General features: G+C 36.2%; 2 protein-coding genes across 3 annotated transcripts in view; both read right to left on the reverse strand.

The window, feature by feature from the left end:
• Positions 1-19,629, reverse strand: part of PEX1 (peroxisomal biogenesis factor 1) — a 27,831-nt gene continuing 8,202 nt past the window's right edge. Inside the window, exons 7-24 of one of the 2 annotated variants that reach the window (XM_027639235.1) lie at positions 17,437-17,560; positions 17,058-17,167; positions 15,722-15,822; positions 14,187-14,319; positions 13,373-13,469; positions 12,101-12,271; positions 10,625-10,677; positions 9,260-9,449; positions 8,898-9,064; positions 7,975-8,109; positions 7,331-7,395; positions 6,364-6,506; positions 6,183-6,286; positions 5,032-5,208; positions 3,334-3,564; positions 1,425-1,625; positions 952-1,082; positions 1-287 (exon numbers count right to left, since the gene is read on the reverse strand). In XM_027639235.1, the coding sequence (XP_027495036.1) occupies positions 203-287; positions 952-1,082; positions 1,425-1,625; positions 3,334-3,564; positions 5,032-5,208; positions 6,183-6,286; positions 6,364-6,506; positions 7,331-7,395; positions 7,975-8,109; positions 8,898-9,064; positions 9,260-9,449; positions 10,625-10,677; positions 12,101-12,271; positions 13,373-13,469; positions 14,187-14,319; positions 15,722-15,822; positions 17,058-17,167; positions 17,437-17,560 (2,418 nt within the window). In that variant the 3' untranslated portion in view covers positions 1-202. Of the gene's footprint in view, positions 288-951; positions 1,083-1,424; positions 1,626-3,333; positions 3,565-5,031; positions 5,209-6,182; positions 6,287-6,363; positions 6,507-7,330; positions 7,396-7,974; positions 8,110-8,897; positions 9,065-9,259; positions 9,450-10,624; positions 10,780-12,100; positions 12,272-13,372; positions 13,470-14,186; positions 14,320-15,721; positions 15,823-17,057; positions 17,168-17,436; positions 17,561-19,629 lie in introns of both variants that reach the window. The other variant, XM_027639234.1, reaches the window with a different exon arrangement.
• Positions 15,032-19,629, reverse strand: part of EFCAB1 (EF-hand calcium binding domain 1) — a 25,471-nt gene continuing 20,873 nt past the window's right edge. The window contains exon 7 of the mRNA XM_027639249.1: positions 15,032-15,044. The gene's annotated coding sequence lies outside the window, so the exon portion shown is untranslated. The remainder of the gene's footprint in view (positions 15,045-19,629) is intronic.

Here is a 19,629-nt window from a genome sequence, read left to right on the forward strand (position 1 = left end):
TTCTCTCAAAAAATTTAATATCAATCTGAAGGAAGACAATTTTTTTCAAAATAAACTGTGACATAATCTTACAGCATGTAAATTTAAGAGAAACTTATCTTCAACTGCTGCATTAACAAATCCATATGAATATAAATAATCTGATTTAATCACATTTGTCATTTCCAGTTACAGTTTAGTAATTACAAACAAATACAATTTACTAAGCTAGAGTAATTTTTTGTCCTGGTCTGAATGTTGAGCCACCTTGTCCTTTCCTCTTCTTGGGATTCTGAAAATTATCATACCTGGAATGAGAAAAAGATATTAGAAAATTCTTCTGACATGCAGATGCCTCTTCAGATGCACATTAAAGCAACACAAAACTACAGATGCTTAAATATATTTTTATGGAAATGAAGAGTGCATGTCTTCTCAGACCTGGGGACCTGGAGGACTTTTCACCCACGAATTTAACTCAAACAGCCCTCTGCCCTGCTTCCTTTTTTTCCCCAGCTTTTTTACTTCAGTCACGTTCAAGTCGAAGGAGACACATTCTCCTTTTTGGTATGTTTATACTTCTACAGATTATTGCCTTTTCCCAAACATGGTAGCTACAGAGACCACCCAACAATTCGAAAATATGAGGGGCTACTACTAAGTGGGAGCAGGAAGGACCTAGTTCTAAGTCTTAGAGAATCGGTGCCTCTTTGTACTGGTATAGCTCTTAACATAAGGGTTTTCTCAGCTGTGATTTCTAGGTCCTACATTAATAAAAAACAATTCACTGACGAAATATTTTCCCTTTCTCAGTACCTAATTTAATATTTCTGAAAAAATTGCTGCAAGAAGTTATTCAACTCTGCTGCCATTCCCTACATTTATTTAAAACTACTTTGTTTCTGATGTATAAGGAATGTGAAAAAATCAAATCTTAACTAAATTCACAATTATAAAAGAATTAATACTTACAGTTCAGTAAAATTCTTCCAGTCATCTTGACTAATGGATGGTCTCATACCCTGAAGTGCAGTCATCAGATGGGCCTGGGTAATAATTAAAGTGGTCTTGGCAAGCCCTGACTGATTAAGGGTGCTGTCCTCCTTGAAAACAGAGCCATGAACAGACAATGAAGAACATGAACAGAAACACAGTGCCATCAATATCACTAACTCTGGAACCTCCTCGTTACACGTACAGACAAATGTATTATAAACACAGTCACAACCTCCCCCTTGCCCCCAAATTAATAACAAAGAAATAACTGCTTAGTTACATGAATGTTAACTTCTGCCTAATTTTCCTCAAACTAAGCATCACTTTGCTATTTTCGTTACATTATATTTAATATTATTGCAGGAATTCTTTATTGAAATACCAAGAACTGTGAGAAAACAATAGGGAACTGTTAAGACTAAGTAATAAAAAAAAAATAAAAGCCATACTCCGTTCTTGCTTCTGTTATTGGCTTTGATAGCACTGACTTCTGTCCTCAGGTGCTCTATTTGCTGCTCCTCGTTGTTCTCCAGGGAGCCTTCTTGAGAAGCTACTCTGAGCATTGAAGGTTGTGAGGATGCTACATCTCTCTGAGTCAGGTTGGTAAAGTCGTAAGTGATGGAGTTTGGTCCGGACAAACACAAAGAGCTCTAAATTGACCATAAGGAGAAATATATTAACTTATTATGGATCCAAAAGAGCTACTCCATCATTAGGAATTAGCCTACAATTCAGTACAAGCTTGGTTTTGTGACGAAAGAGTAGTTTCTCTTTGAAATATATCCCATACTGGAGACACACTAATGCTGTTGATGCTTTTGAGAACGCACGCAGGGTCACTCTTGAGGAGAAAAGACAATGCAGAAAGAATCGTGCCTTGCAGAATTTACCACCTAAGGAGTCTTCCTGCTGTGCCTTTTGCAACTGGACATGCCTGTCTCGTATTGGCCTTTTTAGCAATCAACGCACTTGTGACAAATGTGGGTAGAGCCCTCCCCAAATCTTCGTTCGCGAAGCCTGGCCATGATGATGATATCCCATACATAACTTTTTAACAGGAAGATTTACGTTAATTTTCTCAGGTGTTTGGGCAATGAAAATGAAGTGTTTCATGCTTGGAAAAAATGTAAATACTTTCACAATGGCCCATCTCAAAAAGAATAAAGGTCTGCTAAATCCATTGTTTTATTTACTTACAAAAATCTGGTTCTGAAATCTAGGCAAATTTCTACAGTTAGCTTTGGAATTAGTTTGGAATTTAAATACTCATCACCTCCCGATTCTTTGTGCACTTGGTAAAACATGCACCTTTCAAATTCAACAACTTTAGGAGATCAAAGTCCTTGTAGCCTTGCTGAAGAATTTTCACAGTCAGAGGAAAACTGAAGTCTCTAAAGATACATTAATCGAACACTGTCATCTATAACGTGAGACAGAACGCACCAAAGCACCTTAGCAGTCAGTAGTTAGTTCTCCAATGTCAAGGTAAGTTATTTTTGGCTTTAAGAATCAATGCAAGACAGTTTTGAAAACAAGAGTCTAAGAACTTTGATAACTACCTGTAATAACAGTCCTACAACAGATTTTGAAAATGAATGTACCATAGATCACACACAAACTCTGAAATCATCTGTTCACCATACGGAACTCAGAGGCAGCATATCCTGTTGTGCTGACCTGTCAGCCAAGCGAGACGAGTTGGGAGTTGATCACTGTGCAGGTGCCGGGCAGCCAACCTGCACATTCCTGCCTGCAAGCTGGACAGGGAATGCTGCTCTCTGTGCAACATGACACTACCACATCAGGAATTCTGCTTTGTAACAACAGTGACAGAAGCTAAGGTTTAGTTCTGTTCTTGACACAATTCCATGGTCAGATTATTCTATTAACACATGTTTCACTGGAAACTGAAAAAAGTTTATTGATTCTTAAGATTAATAACTTAATTCTTGAAAGCTGGATGGTCATTCTTTAATGAATGACTAAGTTGAAAAAAAACAACTAGTAAACCAACCACCAAAAAGTCAAAAACTGTTTTAGTATTAAACTTTGGAAGGGAATAAGCCATTTGACCAGACACTAAAATCTAGTATGAATGCAGTTTCTTCATTATAAGGTATTAAGCAGTATTTTGGGATTTTGATTTTAAAGTCCTATAAAGTAGCAGAAAAGTCCATATCATATTTTGTCAGATCACATCCTTCCATCCTGTTCCCCACTGTTGACTACAAGGTATAGACTGAAGACAGTTTGAAGGTCAAAGGAGACATAATTGTATTTATAAAATCCTATCATACTTCAGTTTTTCTGCTTCACAACTAAATATATTTTGAAAATTCAAAATATTGAGTAATTTACCAGTTCTGAAGGAGTTCCATTTCCCATTTCTGATTCATAAGAGCTTCCAAAATAAATACGATACATGTTGGACCTTGGATCTTCAGGAAGCAAGTCAGACATGTCTAAAGAAACAAGAGATTGCTCTAGCCCTGCTTCTCCATCTATTGCTGAATCATCTGAGCCACTGCTGTGGTTTAGAAAAACCATGGAAGAGAGACTGAAGTCACTATCAGAACTAGATCCAAAATCCTGTAACAAAGAATAGAACATTAGAAGAGTTAATTCCTAAGTGCAATCTGAAATACATGAAAAATTTCATATACAATACATATGAAAGTATGGATTAACATTTTATTCTAGTAATCTGTCTTTCTCTAGGGGTGTATTTCCAAATATTTTGCTAAGAAAAGTCAATGCTTTTAAGCAGAACTTTCTGTCTTCATACTAGAAAAATAATTTGAGGAGACAATCTTAAGTTTTTATTAGTTTCAACTGTCTCACTCAGCAAGTAACAGCAAGTGTTACTTCTTTTGTAGACCTGTATCACTTCTGTCTCAACCTTCCCTCCAGGCAATTTAATATCCTGTGTAAAGTGCTCCAGGATATTGAAGTGAGTCTAATTTATTGTGTCTAATTGAGACATTTTAAGTGCTGATATGGAAATCACAGTTGTTGCTTTAGGCTGGTGTCTGCAAACCTGTTTGATTGTACACCTCTATCAGTAAAAAATTTCTGAGCACACTACCAAGTTTATGCAAAAGTTATATACATGTACTATTGAAGTTCTTATATTTATTTCCTGCACCTCAATGGACTCTGCTGTGCACGCTCTGGGGTGTGTGCACACCACTCTGGAGACCTCTGCTTCAGACAACAGATTACTCTCATGATGGATAATCATGAGGTACCAATTACTTACTTACTGATGCTACAAGTGAAGGGAGAGTTAGGGAAGATTCTTCCCAATATTAAGAGTTGCAACCTCAGAGTCCCATTCCTTGATAACAGCTGGGGCAAAAACAACTCAAGAGGTCTCCTTGATTTTGCATCCCTGACCCAACCGTTCCCTTTGGCCTCTGAGTAGTGGAAGCCATGCCTGTCCATTTCCAGCTAGAACCAGAACACAGGCATTAAAAATGTGAAGAGAGGTGGCTGAACAGAGGCTAAAAGAGGAAAGGACCTGTCAGTCAGACAAGGAGTACAAGCTGGGATCCTGTACTTCGAGCTGGTGCCTGAAAGATGAACCAGAACAGGCCATTTCAGATATCACCACCCTCTTGCCACTTCTCTCCTGACTTCAATTAAATTCAATCTGTTGGAACAACTCCACAAAACCCGCCAATATCTTGCTTCCCCCATCATCCAAAATGTGCCATCTCAAAACCAAATTTGTTAGTTGTTCCTAAGAAACTGTGAGTGGGATCCCTCCTATTGATCTGTCAGTCATTCCTCACAACTGTGCTAAACAGATCTGGGCTTACATAAATCTATTTAACATTAAATGCCTATCATGAATGAAGCTGTTTAAGAGGTATTCAAACTAATTTGTTACATTATTCTTTATTTTTCTGCAAACATATTAAAATTTTAATCCTCTCTATAAAAGAAAACTAAATCTTATCAACATAATTTGCTAAAAAACATGGATAATATGAGCCCTTTCAAACATATCAACATAAAAAGAGGAGAGGTTTCACTTACAACAGTTTTATTTACCTGTGTTAAACCTAAATTTAGGTTAGAATGGATTGCCTCTAATTGGGCATTGTATAATAAAGCTTTTAGGTCAGCCCCTGTGAACTGCTCTGTTTTTGCTGCCAAATCCTGAAAGTCCACATCATTTGCCAAGGACAGGGAATGACTGAGAGCTTTTAAGATTTCATAGCGTGAATTCTGCAAAAAAAGGAAAAAAATGTCAGTAAAGTAACCTGTTATTTTACTTGTCCTGATTGCTAGATGGTGCTTAGCCCCTGTCACAAGCAACTTCCTCTCTGAGGGAGAAAGGTGCTTTTTTAAAGAAGATACTACCCTAATACTAGAAAGATACTACCCCTAACCAAATGCAGTATACAGGGAAATATGTTTCTCTAAATATCCAGTTAATATCTAGGATTTGTATACATGAAATACATAAAAATATGAAGGTGAAGTCTGCTACTCATATGTCCTTTTGTAAAGAGAAGGATGACGGAAGTGAAAAATTTCTGTTTACTTGAATGATCTTACTCTAAACCAGGAGTTTAAAACACACACACAAAAATATAAAAAGAGAGAATACCTATGCTCTTAAGGCACAGGATTAACTTCTTCATGTGTGTGCCAGAACGAAATGATGTGGTACTTGTTAAATGTGTGAACTAATCTGAAAACGAACAGCACTAGTTTTTTCTCATAAAATGGGAATCAAATGCACATATTGTACAAAGGAATGGCTATGGTTCAAGCAAATCACATATTTACTGGACTCATAATTCAAAGCAAGATGCAGAACATTACAAACACTACGCTGCATCTGATTTCTTTCTGCAGATTAGTTTCCTGGTTTAATTTTTAATTTTTTTTTTTAAATCGGTCATATCCACAGGATATGACTTGATCCTGAAGACTTCTTTCCCCAGTTTTATGTGAACACATTGACACTGAACTCAGAATTTATACCGTTGTATAATTGGAGTTGGGCAATCAATTCCACTTAGTCCAGGTTTGAAACGCCACTAAATACATAGTGGATAATATGAAGGAGAACAAAATCATATAAAGGAGATATATATAAAGGAGATATATATAAAGGATAATATAAAGGAGAACAAAGACCATTAGTTTGATTTTTTCCCTTGCCTCTTATGTGAAATGATTTGTTTCCTCACCTGATCAGGAGGTGGACAGTACAGGCACTTGTCCAGTCGACCTGGCCTTAGCAAAGCAGGGTCAATCAAATCTGGGCGACTAGTAGCAGCTAGCACATAAACCCCTTAGGAAAGTGCAGAAAAATGCCATTAACATCTGCTGAACCTTTGCTTAAAAATGAGCACACAGATGAACTGTTACCTTGTAAGCCTTCCACACCGTCTAACTGAGTCAACAGTTGGTTAACCACTCGGTCAGTTACTCCTGTGTTGTCATGACCTCGGCGTGGAGCAATAGAATCAAACTCATCGAAGAAAATGATACAAGGTTTAGCTGCCTGGGCTCTAAAAGGGAAAAAAAAAAAAAGGCAATACTTACAGTCTCTTTAAGTTTCAGTCACACGTAAAATTGCTTAGAAATATTAAAGGTAATTGTTCTTGCTTCAGAGAACAGTTATCTTTAATGAAAGAACAGAAAATCTGTTTTCTGTAGAATTTAAGAGGTTCTGACTAACTGGATTGCAATGTAATCACCGCTCACTTTTATGACATACCTTGCACTTGCTTTATCATTTCAGAAGTGCTCAACTGTCATTTTAATATACATGAAAGTTCTAAAATCCAATCGCTTCAGAGATCTTGGCTTACGCACATCTAACAAAAAGACTGCCCACACAATAAATTACATGAGAAGCAAAGGCTATGTAGGATATGTTTACATTACTGAGCACTGAGAGCCAGTAAGGGTAAACTTGTTAAACAGAAAAACCTACTGGCACTGAGGAACTCGATACCAAGTCTAATACGATCCTACATATTAAGTGTGCATTACTAGTTGCAGCACACTTGACTGTCTTCTGGAATCATCTGAAAGGAATTCAGCATGTGTTTTCCAAGGCAGTTCTGTGATGTGAACCAGTGTGCTGTAAAATGGAGAGAACTGGGAGTTCAGCTTCAGAAGTGCACTCCTGATCGGAGCCAAACATGCAGTTCTTGAATAATGATGGTCCAGCTGAACCTGCCAAGACACACATCTGGTTCAGGACAACTGATTATTTCAGGTGATTTTGTGATCTGATGCCATGTCTCTCCTCAGACAGCAAAATTACTTCTTGGTGCTTCAACCAATAAAATTAACTGATAATATCACCAATCTTTACAAAACGAACCTGTTAAAGATATCTCGAACTGCTTGTTCACTTGCTCCAATGTATTTGCTGAGCAGCTCTGGTCCCTAAAAAATAATCAGAAAAGAACATTCATGACACGTCTCTTAGTTTTAATGTGTAATTAAACATCAGCATAGATTTTGTGTACTAGAGTGAATTTTCTTGTAACCAAGACAGTGGCATCTCTGAACAGAAGAGCCAAGGGGTCTAGATAAGCCAAAAAAAATTTTTGAGCATTCCAATTTATTTTAAAGTAGTCAGTTCCATTTTTCTACTATAACAGAACATGTATTACAGCATTACAAGGTAAAGGTTTACACTCTATTTTAAAAATCTGTTTTAAATATATTGCTCAACTTCACTGTCCAGTGGAAACAAAATCCAAGGTCTTTAAAAAATGAGAAACTAAGAAGATCTAATTAGATTTTATAATTCTGCATAATGAGTAAGCAGACAAAAGAATCTCAGTAATAAAACTGTGAAGTTCCACAAATTGGATAGTGGGATATCCAAAGACATGCAAAATTTTGAATGTGAGTTTCTTACTTTGTATTTTGCCATCACAAGCACATAATTTCAGGTATTATGTTAAGCTATTTCATTCAGTCAATAAAATTAATCAATTAATCTTAAAATCTTGCTACCTTGATACTGATGAAGTTCATTCCACTCTCTCTTGCAACTACTCCTGCTAACAGTGTTTTTCCTGTTCCAGGTGCTCCATACAGCAAGACTCCCGATCTCTGTCGTATGGGCAAGTTTGCAAATAATTCTGGATACTGGAAAAGAGTTTCAATGTGATATATTCTAAAATACACAATGGACTGTAACGTCACTGACTACTGATCACTTTTGTCTAAACAGAATGCGTGTCATTTATTTTTTTCACACTATTATCCCAGCAGCTCATCTGGACTGTTGTTAGTTTACCTGGGGCTGTACTGGGTTCTGAGGTTTAATAGATACTTAAAATACAAGCAAGTGGGATTTTCTACCTAGATGAAACAGGACAGAATAGGGATGGACTAAAGTTTTATAATGTCCATGCTGCTACTTCTAAATTCCTATTATAACATTGAATTGTATGATCAAATATTCTGTTCAGTCATTTCTCTGAAGACTGAAATGGATGGTTCATCTCAATGCTCAAGTTTAAAGCAAGGCAGAAAGGCCAAAGTAAAGCCAAGGGGGACTGATGGATTGGCATTCATCCAAAAGAAAATAGTCCTCTAGCAAAAGCACTGCAGAAGACAGTTGGAATTGTTATGTTTAGAGAGCTTAATGACAAACCCTGCAACAGAGAGTGTAGCTATACTCCCATATTCTAGAGCAACACTTGATCTGTAGTAAAGCTCAAGCCATTGCCTTTTGTATTTGGAAGAGGGAAGGGGAAGGAGAAGGAGTTTTTCAGTAGCTGAAGACAGCTGAAGAATGGAAAGCTACAAAAGTAGCTTAAAATCATGCCTGTCTTCTTTCTATCAAATAGTGTGTTACACCTTAAAAATCATTCTTTCCCTACCAACATTATGTACAAAATTCAACTAACTAATTTAAAAGAACTTGGTACCTTTGCAGGTAACATGATGGTATCTGTGAGTATTTGCTTCACATCTTTTAAGCCTCCAATCCTGTCCCAGCCAAGGTCTTTAGGTTTATGAAGGTTGACATTTCTCAGAGTTACTGGAGTAAAATCTTTTAGAACTTTCTGAAAATCCACAGTTGATAGGTTCAATTCTGCTTAAAAATGAAAGAAAAAAATCCTGAACAAAAAAAAAAGAACACAAAGACTACCAGTAACGAATTCCTCAGAATATGCAATAATTAAATAAATTTTAAACATAAAAACTGGCTCTTTATTTCTGTATTAATCCACCACTTCTGGATAACAGAAGTGAGACCATGAAAAAAGATATTTTGTTTTCAACATACCACCATTATCCAATGCATTTTGGTTAGAAACACAGGTATGAACAGCACGATCAACCAGCATTGTAAAATCTCTGGCAACAAAACCTTCCGTTTCCTTTGCAATACATTGGAGGTCAAGATCAGAGAAGTTCTTAGGATCAGAATTCAGTTTCTTCTTTATTATAGAATGCAGCATTTCACATCTTTGCTTCTGAAAAACAGAATTGTGCAGCAAGCATATACTGGGTTAACTACATATATGGAGTTCAGGAATTCAAAGAGTAAATACGTGTAAGTTACTAAAATTTCCTTAAATATTTGCACGTCACCAAACATTCAAATAACAAACCTGAGCAGGCATGAATATAAATCAGTGTTAATTCTTAAGGTGCATTTTAATAAATTCACCAGTTTTATAACTTTAAGTATTTACCTCACCATGGCTACCTTAAATCCAACAATAATAATGAAACAACCCTCCAGCCCCAGATTCCACTGTTTTAAACCCATTTTTTCTGTTTCACAGGAAAAGGAACCCCTTTCATCTTGTCAGTATGAGTAGAAAATACATTTGAGATGAAATACATTGCATTAGATAAAAATACTTGGGATAATTTGGTATCTTTTGAGATCCTGACTTTTCCATAATAAAAGCAGACTTGCAGGAGGTGGGAGAAAGCTACACTGCATCTAACATAGAATCTCCTCCTCAGTGGCTTTTAATAGCTGGCCTGTGATGGAAGACACACCAACAGCAACAACTCACGTTAAATACAAATGAATCGTTAGGGGTTCAAAGTATTTGCTTTCTCCTGAAAGTAAGTTAATACTGTTTATTCTTCTCTCTATCCATTTTTCTTTTTAAAATGGACTACATTCAAAAGTAGAGGGATACAATTAATATAGAAATCCAAAAACCTTCCCATAAAATTAACATTTAGTTTTAATAACACCTAAAATACACTTTTTGAGGACATACTTATTTCTCTAAGCTGTGAAAAAACACACCTAGGTTTGACTTCATTTATCTACCTGTGGTGACTTAATGTTTTTACAGAGTTGCTCCTTTAGCACCCCTTCTACGTAACATGCCTATCTCACCTGTGTTAGATGACTTATTTCACGTTGAATTGAAATATCCTCTGAATACACTGAAGGGTGGGGTCAATTGGGAGTTTTCGCTGGATTACTTTTTTTTAAAAAAAAAACCTTCATACTGACAGATATAAGTTCTGAGGTATTTAAGCATCATGAAAGAATTTCTAAGATTTCCAGATTTTTTTCCTCATCTTCGGGTGTAATCTACTATTCTTGCAGCTGCTCCAACATCACCTTTGAGGCTGATGGAAAGGCAAAGTACATTTTAACCATTTCATTTGAGTTTACCTGATCTGGAGATCGGATACATTTGAAGCACTGGAATATGTGTGTTCCTTGTGCTGAAACCAGGGAAGGATGAAGGGAATGTTCAGACTCACTTGTGGCAATTAATGCAATCAAACTCCCCATGGAAATAACTTCTTTGATTAGATCTTTCAAAACTAAACACAGAAGATATTGCTCCATAAATTACAAAATAACAAAAGATTTTGCATTTCAGAACAGATATTTTTACTGTACTGGAGAGCAGCATTAGGGCACACAAGAAGTAACAGCTTATAACATATTATTTTTATTCCCGTGTTTACAGTTGGTTTATTAAATTAAAAAAAAAAAGATGTAATTTTCTCTAGGAGAGTACATTCCATTAATAAAATCACATCAGAATTGCTCTTGAAAAGTTAATTTTGTTACATCACTGATGATATCTACCACAAGATATTAAACATGGATTTTTTGTGTGTGCTATTATTCCTTCCATGCAAACAAAAAGGGAAAAATTATAAGAATAAAAACAGATGTTGAGTCTAGAACACAAGCACTCTAAGAAAACAGTAATACATGAAAGTAAGAGAAATTAAGGGTGCAAAGTAGATCTTCAAGGAATAATCTTTAAAACTCTAAAGCTCTGTTGTATGCATTATACCTTTAAATAAAGTAGTAAGAAACCCAAACAATTCTGCATGTAACCTAAGAGCACATTTTAAAAAAAGAAATTATAGTAAGATTTTCTGAACTTCAAAAGTAATTCAGCAGAAATTACACTAACTTCCTCAAAGTGAGCTAAGAAATGGGAGATATTTTTGCTATGGTTTTATTAATCTTCACCATTTAAATTTAATTTGCAACTTAACCCTGCCTAGATTTTTGGGAATAAAAAGGAACTGTATAATATAGGATATCAAACTACAATTGATGGTCTTATTTTTAACATCTGTGGATTGTTACATTGTAAAACAAATTAGAAGTTCTAAAAAGTATACCAAGTACAACGATAAAGAAGTTGGTACTCATCTAAAAGAAGCTGGTTCTAAACATCAGTAAGTATCAAATTTATGTATTGTTGTAATTATAAATAATTATGGGAAACACAATCAAATTATCAATAGTTGTCAGTTAAAGACTCATCTGCAATTTGTAATTAATTGCAATGTATTTGAGTGCATGAACAACACAAAAAAAAAAGAAAGGAGAAGCCTTTACCACTGGCAGTGGTACTGACAGCAGGCATCACCATCAGCAGTAGTAGTGGAACCACTACTGGCAAGCACTGCTCCAGGTTCCAGAGTGGACTATTTTGATTCAGCTAGTGGTCCACAAATGGTCTACACAGCAAAATTTGTGCATCTCTGCCTGAATATCACACAGTCCAGAGGCAATAATGACACAGACAGAATTGTTCGGGTAGGAGAGGACAATTCAAGTGCAAGAAATTCTAAGCTACGTTATATTTGTATCCAGACGCAGGTAGCACAGTATTACCATAAGCAAGTCTATTGCTTTGAACGGTTTCAGGGCTGTTCTCATGCTCTGGTGTAGAAGGTACTCCAACAATGTGATCAAGATCATCCATCAAAAGAATGGATGGTTGTCTCCATGTTGCCTCTAAAAAAGCTTCTTCCACGTTTTTCCTTATGTTTACTAATCTTTTTCCTAAAACAAAATACTATTATAATGACAGAATGTATCAGGAAAAAAAATCAGACTGACTATATCTTGCTCACATAATACCACAATGTTTTGATTTGTCTAGCTTAACTTTACACCTATAAATCCAGGTACCAAGATTAAACCAGTCAACAATCAGTAAAGAAAGGAGTCTACATCTCCTATAAAAAAGTACTAGAAGGATACACATGTCCTAAAATGAGATTAATCATCTTTCACTAACTGCTATAGAAGCCTACAGGTTTAATTTCCAGACAGTTAAAACTAGAGCAGTATCAGCAGTACTTCTAAAATAGCAGTATCAGTAGCTATTCTAAAATAGTTACTAAAGAGTCCTGCAATTGGAAGAATTTTCCAGAGCAAAGGACCAAGCTCTTCATCAATCCTTCCCTTTTTCTCTGAAGCAAGAAGCTTAGTAGGATCTTAAGCAAAAAGAGTATATCCATGCAACATAAGGGCTCTGTAAGAAAACAGTTAAGTATCTTCTGCTCTATAACAGCAAGACTGTTTAGAAAACCCAGCGAATGAAAGACCAAAAAAAAAATCCTTTTTTGTCCTGTTCCGTCTCTGCACAAAATACTCATTTTGAAGTCACAAAACATAAGGATTCATCTCATCATCACCATCTATAATCACGAGCGCTAGATGACTATTGCCAAATATACTAGGTTAGTAAACATGTCATCATAATCAGGTTTCAGTTGGTCTTTTGATCCTTCTTTGGTGCCTGTATCATCCTTTCACTGAGCAATACAGGTATCCTTAAACGCTTCACCTGGCACAGCTGAAAAAACACACAGTTCAACTTGCAGCTTCTTCCTATTTCGCAACAATTAGAAATAAGCATGGCAAGCATAGTTTGAACATGGTGGTAGTATGTGGAACAGAAATTGATAAAAGTGTGACATAAGTTTACAGCAGCTGTATTTTCATGAGACTGTTGAAGACAATAATTGTGAGGCATCAAATATCCTTCAAAAGCAGCAATAATACTAGAATAATTATTAAGACTAAATAGAGTAACTTCATAACTGTGCCTCTTTATCGTACAGCAAACACTTGAGATTTAAAAAAATATCATCATACCTCTTAAAGCTTTACAATCAATTACTTCTACATGAGCATCCAGTCTATCGAAAGCTTCTCTGCAGATGGCCTTTGCTAACGTTGACTTTCCACTTCCCTACAAAAGTAAATGTGAGCTGGTGTAAATTGTGGTTTTGTCACAGTATACACCAATAAACAAGCTTGGAAAGCTGTACACATGCCGGGTTTATTCCTCACTAGAAGCATATACGGTATTCTGTCTTTGTATTACTTGGCAGAAACCAAAGCCCTAGAGTGAAACAAGTATAAACAAATTCAGAGTGGATACATCGACTACCTATAGTGTTCTGATTCCACTGAGTTCAGTCCTAAGACATGTGCTAGTTTCAGTGGAATATAGTATTAAATGGATCACTGTAAGAGGCAACAGGAAAATAATACTATCAACTCCATCGCCATTTTATGTTAGAACACAGGAGAAAATATTTTATCTTATTTTCATTTAATATTTCAGAGACAAGAGGTGTTTATTATACTATAAACATGAAGTAGATTAATCCCCTATGGGAACAAACTGAAATTGCATTGGTAGCAGTCTTTAAAACTTACATTTTTTATATATATACACATGAAACATGAATATACACTGAAGAAGTGTGCATATAATCTGAATACATATCTATAAGATGATGTTTTGCTGAATTACCTCTGTTCAGCTAACTTGCTGGTTTTTTAAGCTTGTTCTTTATTCTTTGGAATTTGTGTGGTAATGAAGAAAACTAATGAAAACGATTTTGTAACTATGGAAAACAATCTGGAAGGGTTTGGAAAGCGGAAGTAGTGAAGTATGTACCTTTCCTCCTGTGAGAAGCACTCCTCCACTTCGCAGTCCCACAGCAATAGCAGCCAGCTTTTGAGACAAAGGACGCCCCAGAAGACTGTGGCTTATGTGTTCAAATAAAGATGTTCCTAATTTGTCCACTCCTCTGTAAGGTAAAGGAAACATTAAATGGCCTAGGGCAGCATCCATACACACAGAAGCAGCAATAGCCTGCACTATGGGGAAGTTACAATGCTGACTGATTGTGATGTACTTCATCCCTTCAACAAAAAGATGAAGACAACTCAATCTGAAGAGACAGCACTTCTATTCTGCAGTGGTGACACGGAGGACATTACAGAACAGACAGATATTACAGAACACACCCACAAAGGAAGGGCTATCTATTATTGTACACCACACCACACTACATAAGGTAGGTCTCAGAAGTCAAGAATTAACCATCTTTTGGGGCTTCATCTACTTGAGTGTCTGAGTAACAACCTACAAAGGAATGTAACGAACTGGTAAAACATGGAGCATGGCTGGGTCAGAAAACTCAGTCTCTTCAGAAATGAAACAACCCATAGTTCATTTGAAGACATCCATATCCTTCACTCATCCTCAATCTTTGCGACTTTCAATATATAGTGCTTCTGTCAGGTCCACAAACAGCAAAGCTACCAGTTTTGTATTTGAACTTTAAACAGGAAGTGTTGTTCCATGAGAAACGGAATGAACAAATGAATCCTAGTTTCTAACATCCCTACTCTACCACATCCCATCACTACCAGACTGCCCCTGTATCAGTTCCCCTTCCCTCTTAAATAATGGTATGCTGAGTTACTTTTCACAATGTCTCAGTAACATTCTCAGTTGCCCTTCACAACACTGACAGCATACTATCATAACACTCTCAGCCTCTCAAGTCTCCTCTGCCCCATCCCTACTTCAAGTTTGCTACACAGTGCCACCGTTTTCCCCTGTACTAAGGACTGCAGCACTCTGCATTTCTCTCCTAAGCTGACAATTCTGGTAAAACTTTTAGGAATCATAATTCTTTCAGACCCATACTATTAAATACAGTTAAACAAGTAAACAGATTGAAATTATTGTGGGTAGAGGACTGACAGACGGACTCCAACTTGTCATCCATTTTGCTTTATTTGGAAACTTCAGAAGACGTAGAAGTCTGTTTATACTGCTTAGAACAACGGCAGGAGCTGCTCAACTATCAGTATTTCTTCTAAAACTCTCCAGTTCTGAGTTCCAGTTCTGATGTGGTCTCAGTTCTGAGACCTCCCATTCTATTGACAGACGAGCCAAAATTTTCAGTGTGAGTGCCTTTAGTCACATGAAGTTTTCTATTCACTGCAGTAAGCCCACTCAAGCACAAAATTAACCATCTACATGAACTACAATAAGGTCTGAACCTGATCTACCAAAAGCTGCAGAGTTTTGCTTAAATCTGGTTTAGTTTTCAAAAACTCTGAATTTCCACCAATAGTATTTTTTTCTAATTCTCATTCCCATTCCCTCCCATGTTTTTTTCTATGAAAATATCTCACCCTAAACTGTTTAGTTTGTGGTATGGAAGGTTCTTGTCTGTATCACGCATAGGTGGCTGGCTGTCACCATCAGCTTTTCTAGTTACAGGATGTAAAAGAACCTAAAAGGAAAGAGTTAGGACTTTAGATTAAATATAACTATGGAAGAAGGATATATAAGTGACTAGCCATTTTTGGAACTGTGTAAAGAAAATGTTGCATATATGCTTTGCTGAAGCTTATTGTGCTTGAAAGATGCATGCAATGGTGAAATGGAATAGATACAATTATTTCCAAAATACAATCCAGTGTTGACAGTGATGTAATAACCTATGATTAGATGTTGAGCCAACTGCTGTTTGCACCAGATTATGCAGCCCACCATCTCTTTTCCTACCTGTAACTTGTTCCTTCTCCTGTGCCCTCACCTGTTGTGCTGGCAGGAGTACTCGTGAGGCAGAACAGTGAGACAGATCAGGAATCTGATCTGGGTGACAAGTAATTTGACAAAACACCTGGCACGAATTTTTCAGTCTTGTTCACCAGGGAGTTAGCATGGAAAGCTGGGCGGGCACACAGGGTTAACAGAGGTTCACAGACAAGAACAGGCTGGTAGGAGATGCTGACACTGCTAATAAGAATTGCATTTTGCCCTTTCATCTTAGTACCACTCACTAGAACAATTTGTAGAAGCCTTATTGTACTTTACTACTAGTAAAAATAAAGCTCTAGTTTTACTTCTTCTTTTAACAGGAATCCTAAATTTTGCAGAAAAATTCTATTCTAAACAGCCAAAAAGACACCATAATTCTCCACTAAAATGTCACTGTATGAGTTTAAAGATGAAAATTGTTATCCCAGTCCTATAACCTGGAGTAATGGGCACTGGTTCAAGCAGGATTATTAATGGATTAACCTCCCAAGAAAGGAAACACGGAAGAAACAAAAGGCACAGAAACTGTATCAGAGAGAAGGTAGGGTGAGAGTGGTAGGTTTGAATGGGGAATATGTCTCATGTTTGGCAGAACAATATACTGTTCCTGCCAGTTACACTGTGAAGTGGTTTAGTTAGCAAGGGAAAAAACAACTAAGTATAAAGATGTTCAAACCCGGACAGTACTGACTTTCCTCTGTTCTAACTGATTTTTCTGTCATTTTGATATAGACTATGAAACTCAGTGACAAGCATTGCATGCCTGGAATCTCAAGTTACAAAATAACAAAGATACAATTTCATGAATAGACTAACATTATTTATTTTAAAAGGGAAACCAAAATACATAATATACAAAATGCAATATATTTGACACAAGTATAACAATTTAAATTACTTGATACCTGACTATGTGATATTTACTTGTATATTAGTCTTTTGCAGCAAACTGGGACTCAGTATAAAAATATTCTCAGACTTATTCTCTTCAGTGTGCACAGGATGCACTACACTAAGGACAAACTCCTCCATGCCTGTAAAAACCCAAGGAACAACTATTAAAATTCCAAATAAATTCAGTTTTCATTCCTCACAAGGTAAACAGTAGAGTATTATTATGATAGAATCCGAAAGAATAAAAAACATTAATCATTTTTAAAGCATACTTCAAGTTTACACTTTCCATGTAAAGAAGTATCAGTTATGTTAAATGGTGTATATAGAAATTAAATGGTATATTGGCTAACTAAATTCTGTAGTGGACAGTTAAGACAGCTACAGCACAGGACAGTATTATCCTTACCTTCTTTAAAAGATAGATGTATACAGTCTCTGCTTGTCATCATCCATGGGTGATCATCAGTACTTGAATCCTGTAGCCAAGAACTGAAAGCACATTTAACATCATCTTCATGTATATCTTTATGCTAAATAGGAAAAAGGAAAGATGTAAATAAAACAAAACTAGGTGTAAATAAAAAACTTTTCCTCCTATGCATGAGGCATTTGTTTCTTTTATGGCAGTAGAGAGATAAAAGAAAATATAGAAGTTTTAGGAATTTAGAAAAGACCATTTTGCCAACAAGTACCATTTCTACCACCTGCTCTATGGAAAGCACCTCTCTAGCCCTTGCTACGGTCACAGCTGAATCTCTAAAGATTTTATCTTCGGAACACCGATGTGAGGGCAGGGAAAAGCTTTTATTTTTGTTTTACTCATCTGTCTTGACAGACACTGCTCAGCTCCTGGGTTTGAAGGTATGCACCAATATTGACCTGAGACTTATTTGAGGTGCTTGTTACACCCCTCCCTTCCCTGTATACCCTTTTCCTATATAAAGAACCCTGGGCTCATCCAGTTCAGGGGCATCACCAACAAACTTCAACAGGCAGGCAAAGTGACTTATCCCAGAACACCTCGATAAATGGAATAGGAGAAGAAATTGAGTCTAGATCGTGTATCTCTTGGCTAAGCTCCTAATCAGAGAAGCAAAACTTCTATCTAGAAAAGTGGGAATCAATGAAGATCTTGGAAGCAGTGTTCAGAAAGGAAAAGTAAAGCTACTGTCATAATTGTTTCTGCATTTGTCTTTTTTTTTCAAGAACTAAAAAAACTTCAATTGAATTAGAAAGGAAAGGCAGAAATCTGTATTTAAAACATACAAAAGCACATAACTATTTTTTCTTTACAATTTTAGTGGATTACTGATGGAATATCACAGAATCTTCTCAGTTGAAAGAGACTCACAAGGATCATCAAGTCCAACTAATACTTCTTTGATCTCCAACAAGAAATACTACAAGCAATATTTCTTTGATCTCCAACTGTTTTTCAGTAGGTAAGAAACCAAATTAAAATACTGGGGATAAAGAACAAACCTGCATAAGGCTTGTTATGATGGTAAGTCCTGTACTTAAAGCTTTGAGGGGCAGCTAACATGGGAAATAATCAGGCCAGTGTTACATAGTAACAAGCATACAGTACTTTACAGAGAAATACATCATTCCAGAGCTACATCTTATGGACTGTGAGAACTGGTACTAAGTATGTTCTTACTGGCACAGATGCTCATTCAGAATGTGTCCCTCTTACAGGAAAACCAGAGGGATTCAATGATATAACTCTAGAATATTAAATCTTTAGCATGAGGAAAAGAAAAATTAAAAGAAAGTCAAAAACTAAACAGCACATAAAAATTATGATCATTTCACTGCAACTGTCTTTCTTAGGAAATCCACTGGGCACTGCAATGTCTGGAGAATATAAGGATGTCTTCACCCAGAAGACTTAAACTGGATATTTACTCTTTAACTGTATGATTAATTTTTGTGTTTGTTTTCATAGGCTTAAATGTATACACTTCAAATTTGCTAGGTTTGAATCCATATTAATGTACTTCAAATGAGGGTCTGATGCAAAATTATTATTGGTTATTGTTGCTATTTTGACAGTGTTTATGTTTGAGACCTAATTTAACAGAAAATTTATCTTTCCCCTACCAATGCCATTTCTCCTTCATGTCAACATCCTTTGTAATATGAAAGACATCAGAAATTCTCACAATTTGAGAAAATGGAAGATCCTATGATTTAAAATGTGCTATATAGCATTCCTCTAACAGCTTCAGGAAACAAAAAGTCAAAATTTAGAAGTCCTGTTTCCTCCACTCTCTGTGACCTCTACCAGTTCCTTTAAATAGAAAATTTTTACAATTAGCATGCTAAACTAAACTATTTGAAATATCTACCAAGTCTAAACCAAAATTATACAAAATACTAGATAAGCCCTGTTTAAGTAGATCATAGCAATCTATTAACTTTAACATACACAGCCAAAAGAAAAAGCCAGGAATTATACAAAAAAAGAAATTCCTTTGGAGTTATGTCATACACAACAGACAACTTCCAAACCATCACATAACAAATTAAAACAAATAAACATAACCCCCCCTCAACTTCACCAGAGCAACATTACCAGTTTTCCAATACATGAACA

The sequence above is a fragment of the Corapipo altera genome, unplaced genomic scaffold, assembly GCF_003945725.1.
Source record: "Corapipo altera isolate COAL_440 unplaced genomic scaffold, ASM394572v1 44, whole genome shotgun sequence".
Classification (NCBI taxonomy): domain Eukaryota; kingdom Metazoa; phylum Chordata; class Aves; order Passeriformes; family Pipridae; genus Corapipo; species Corapipo altera.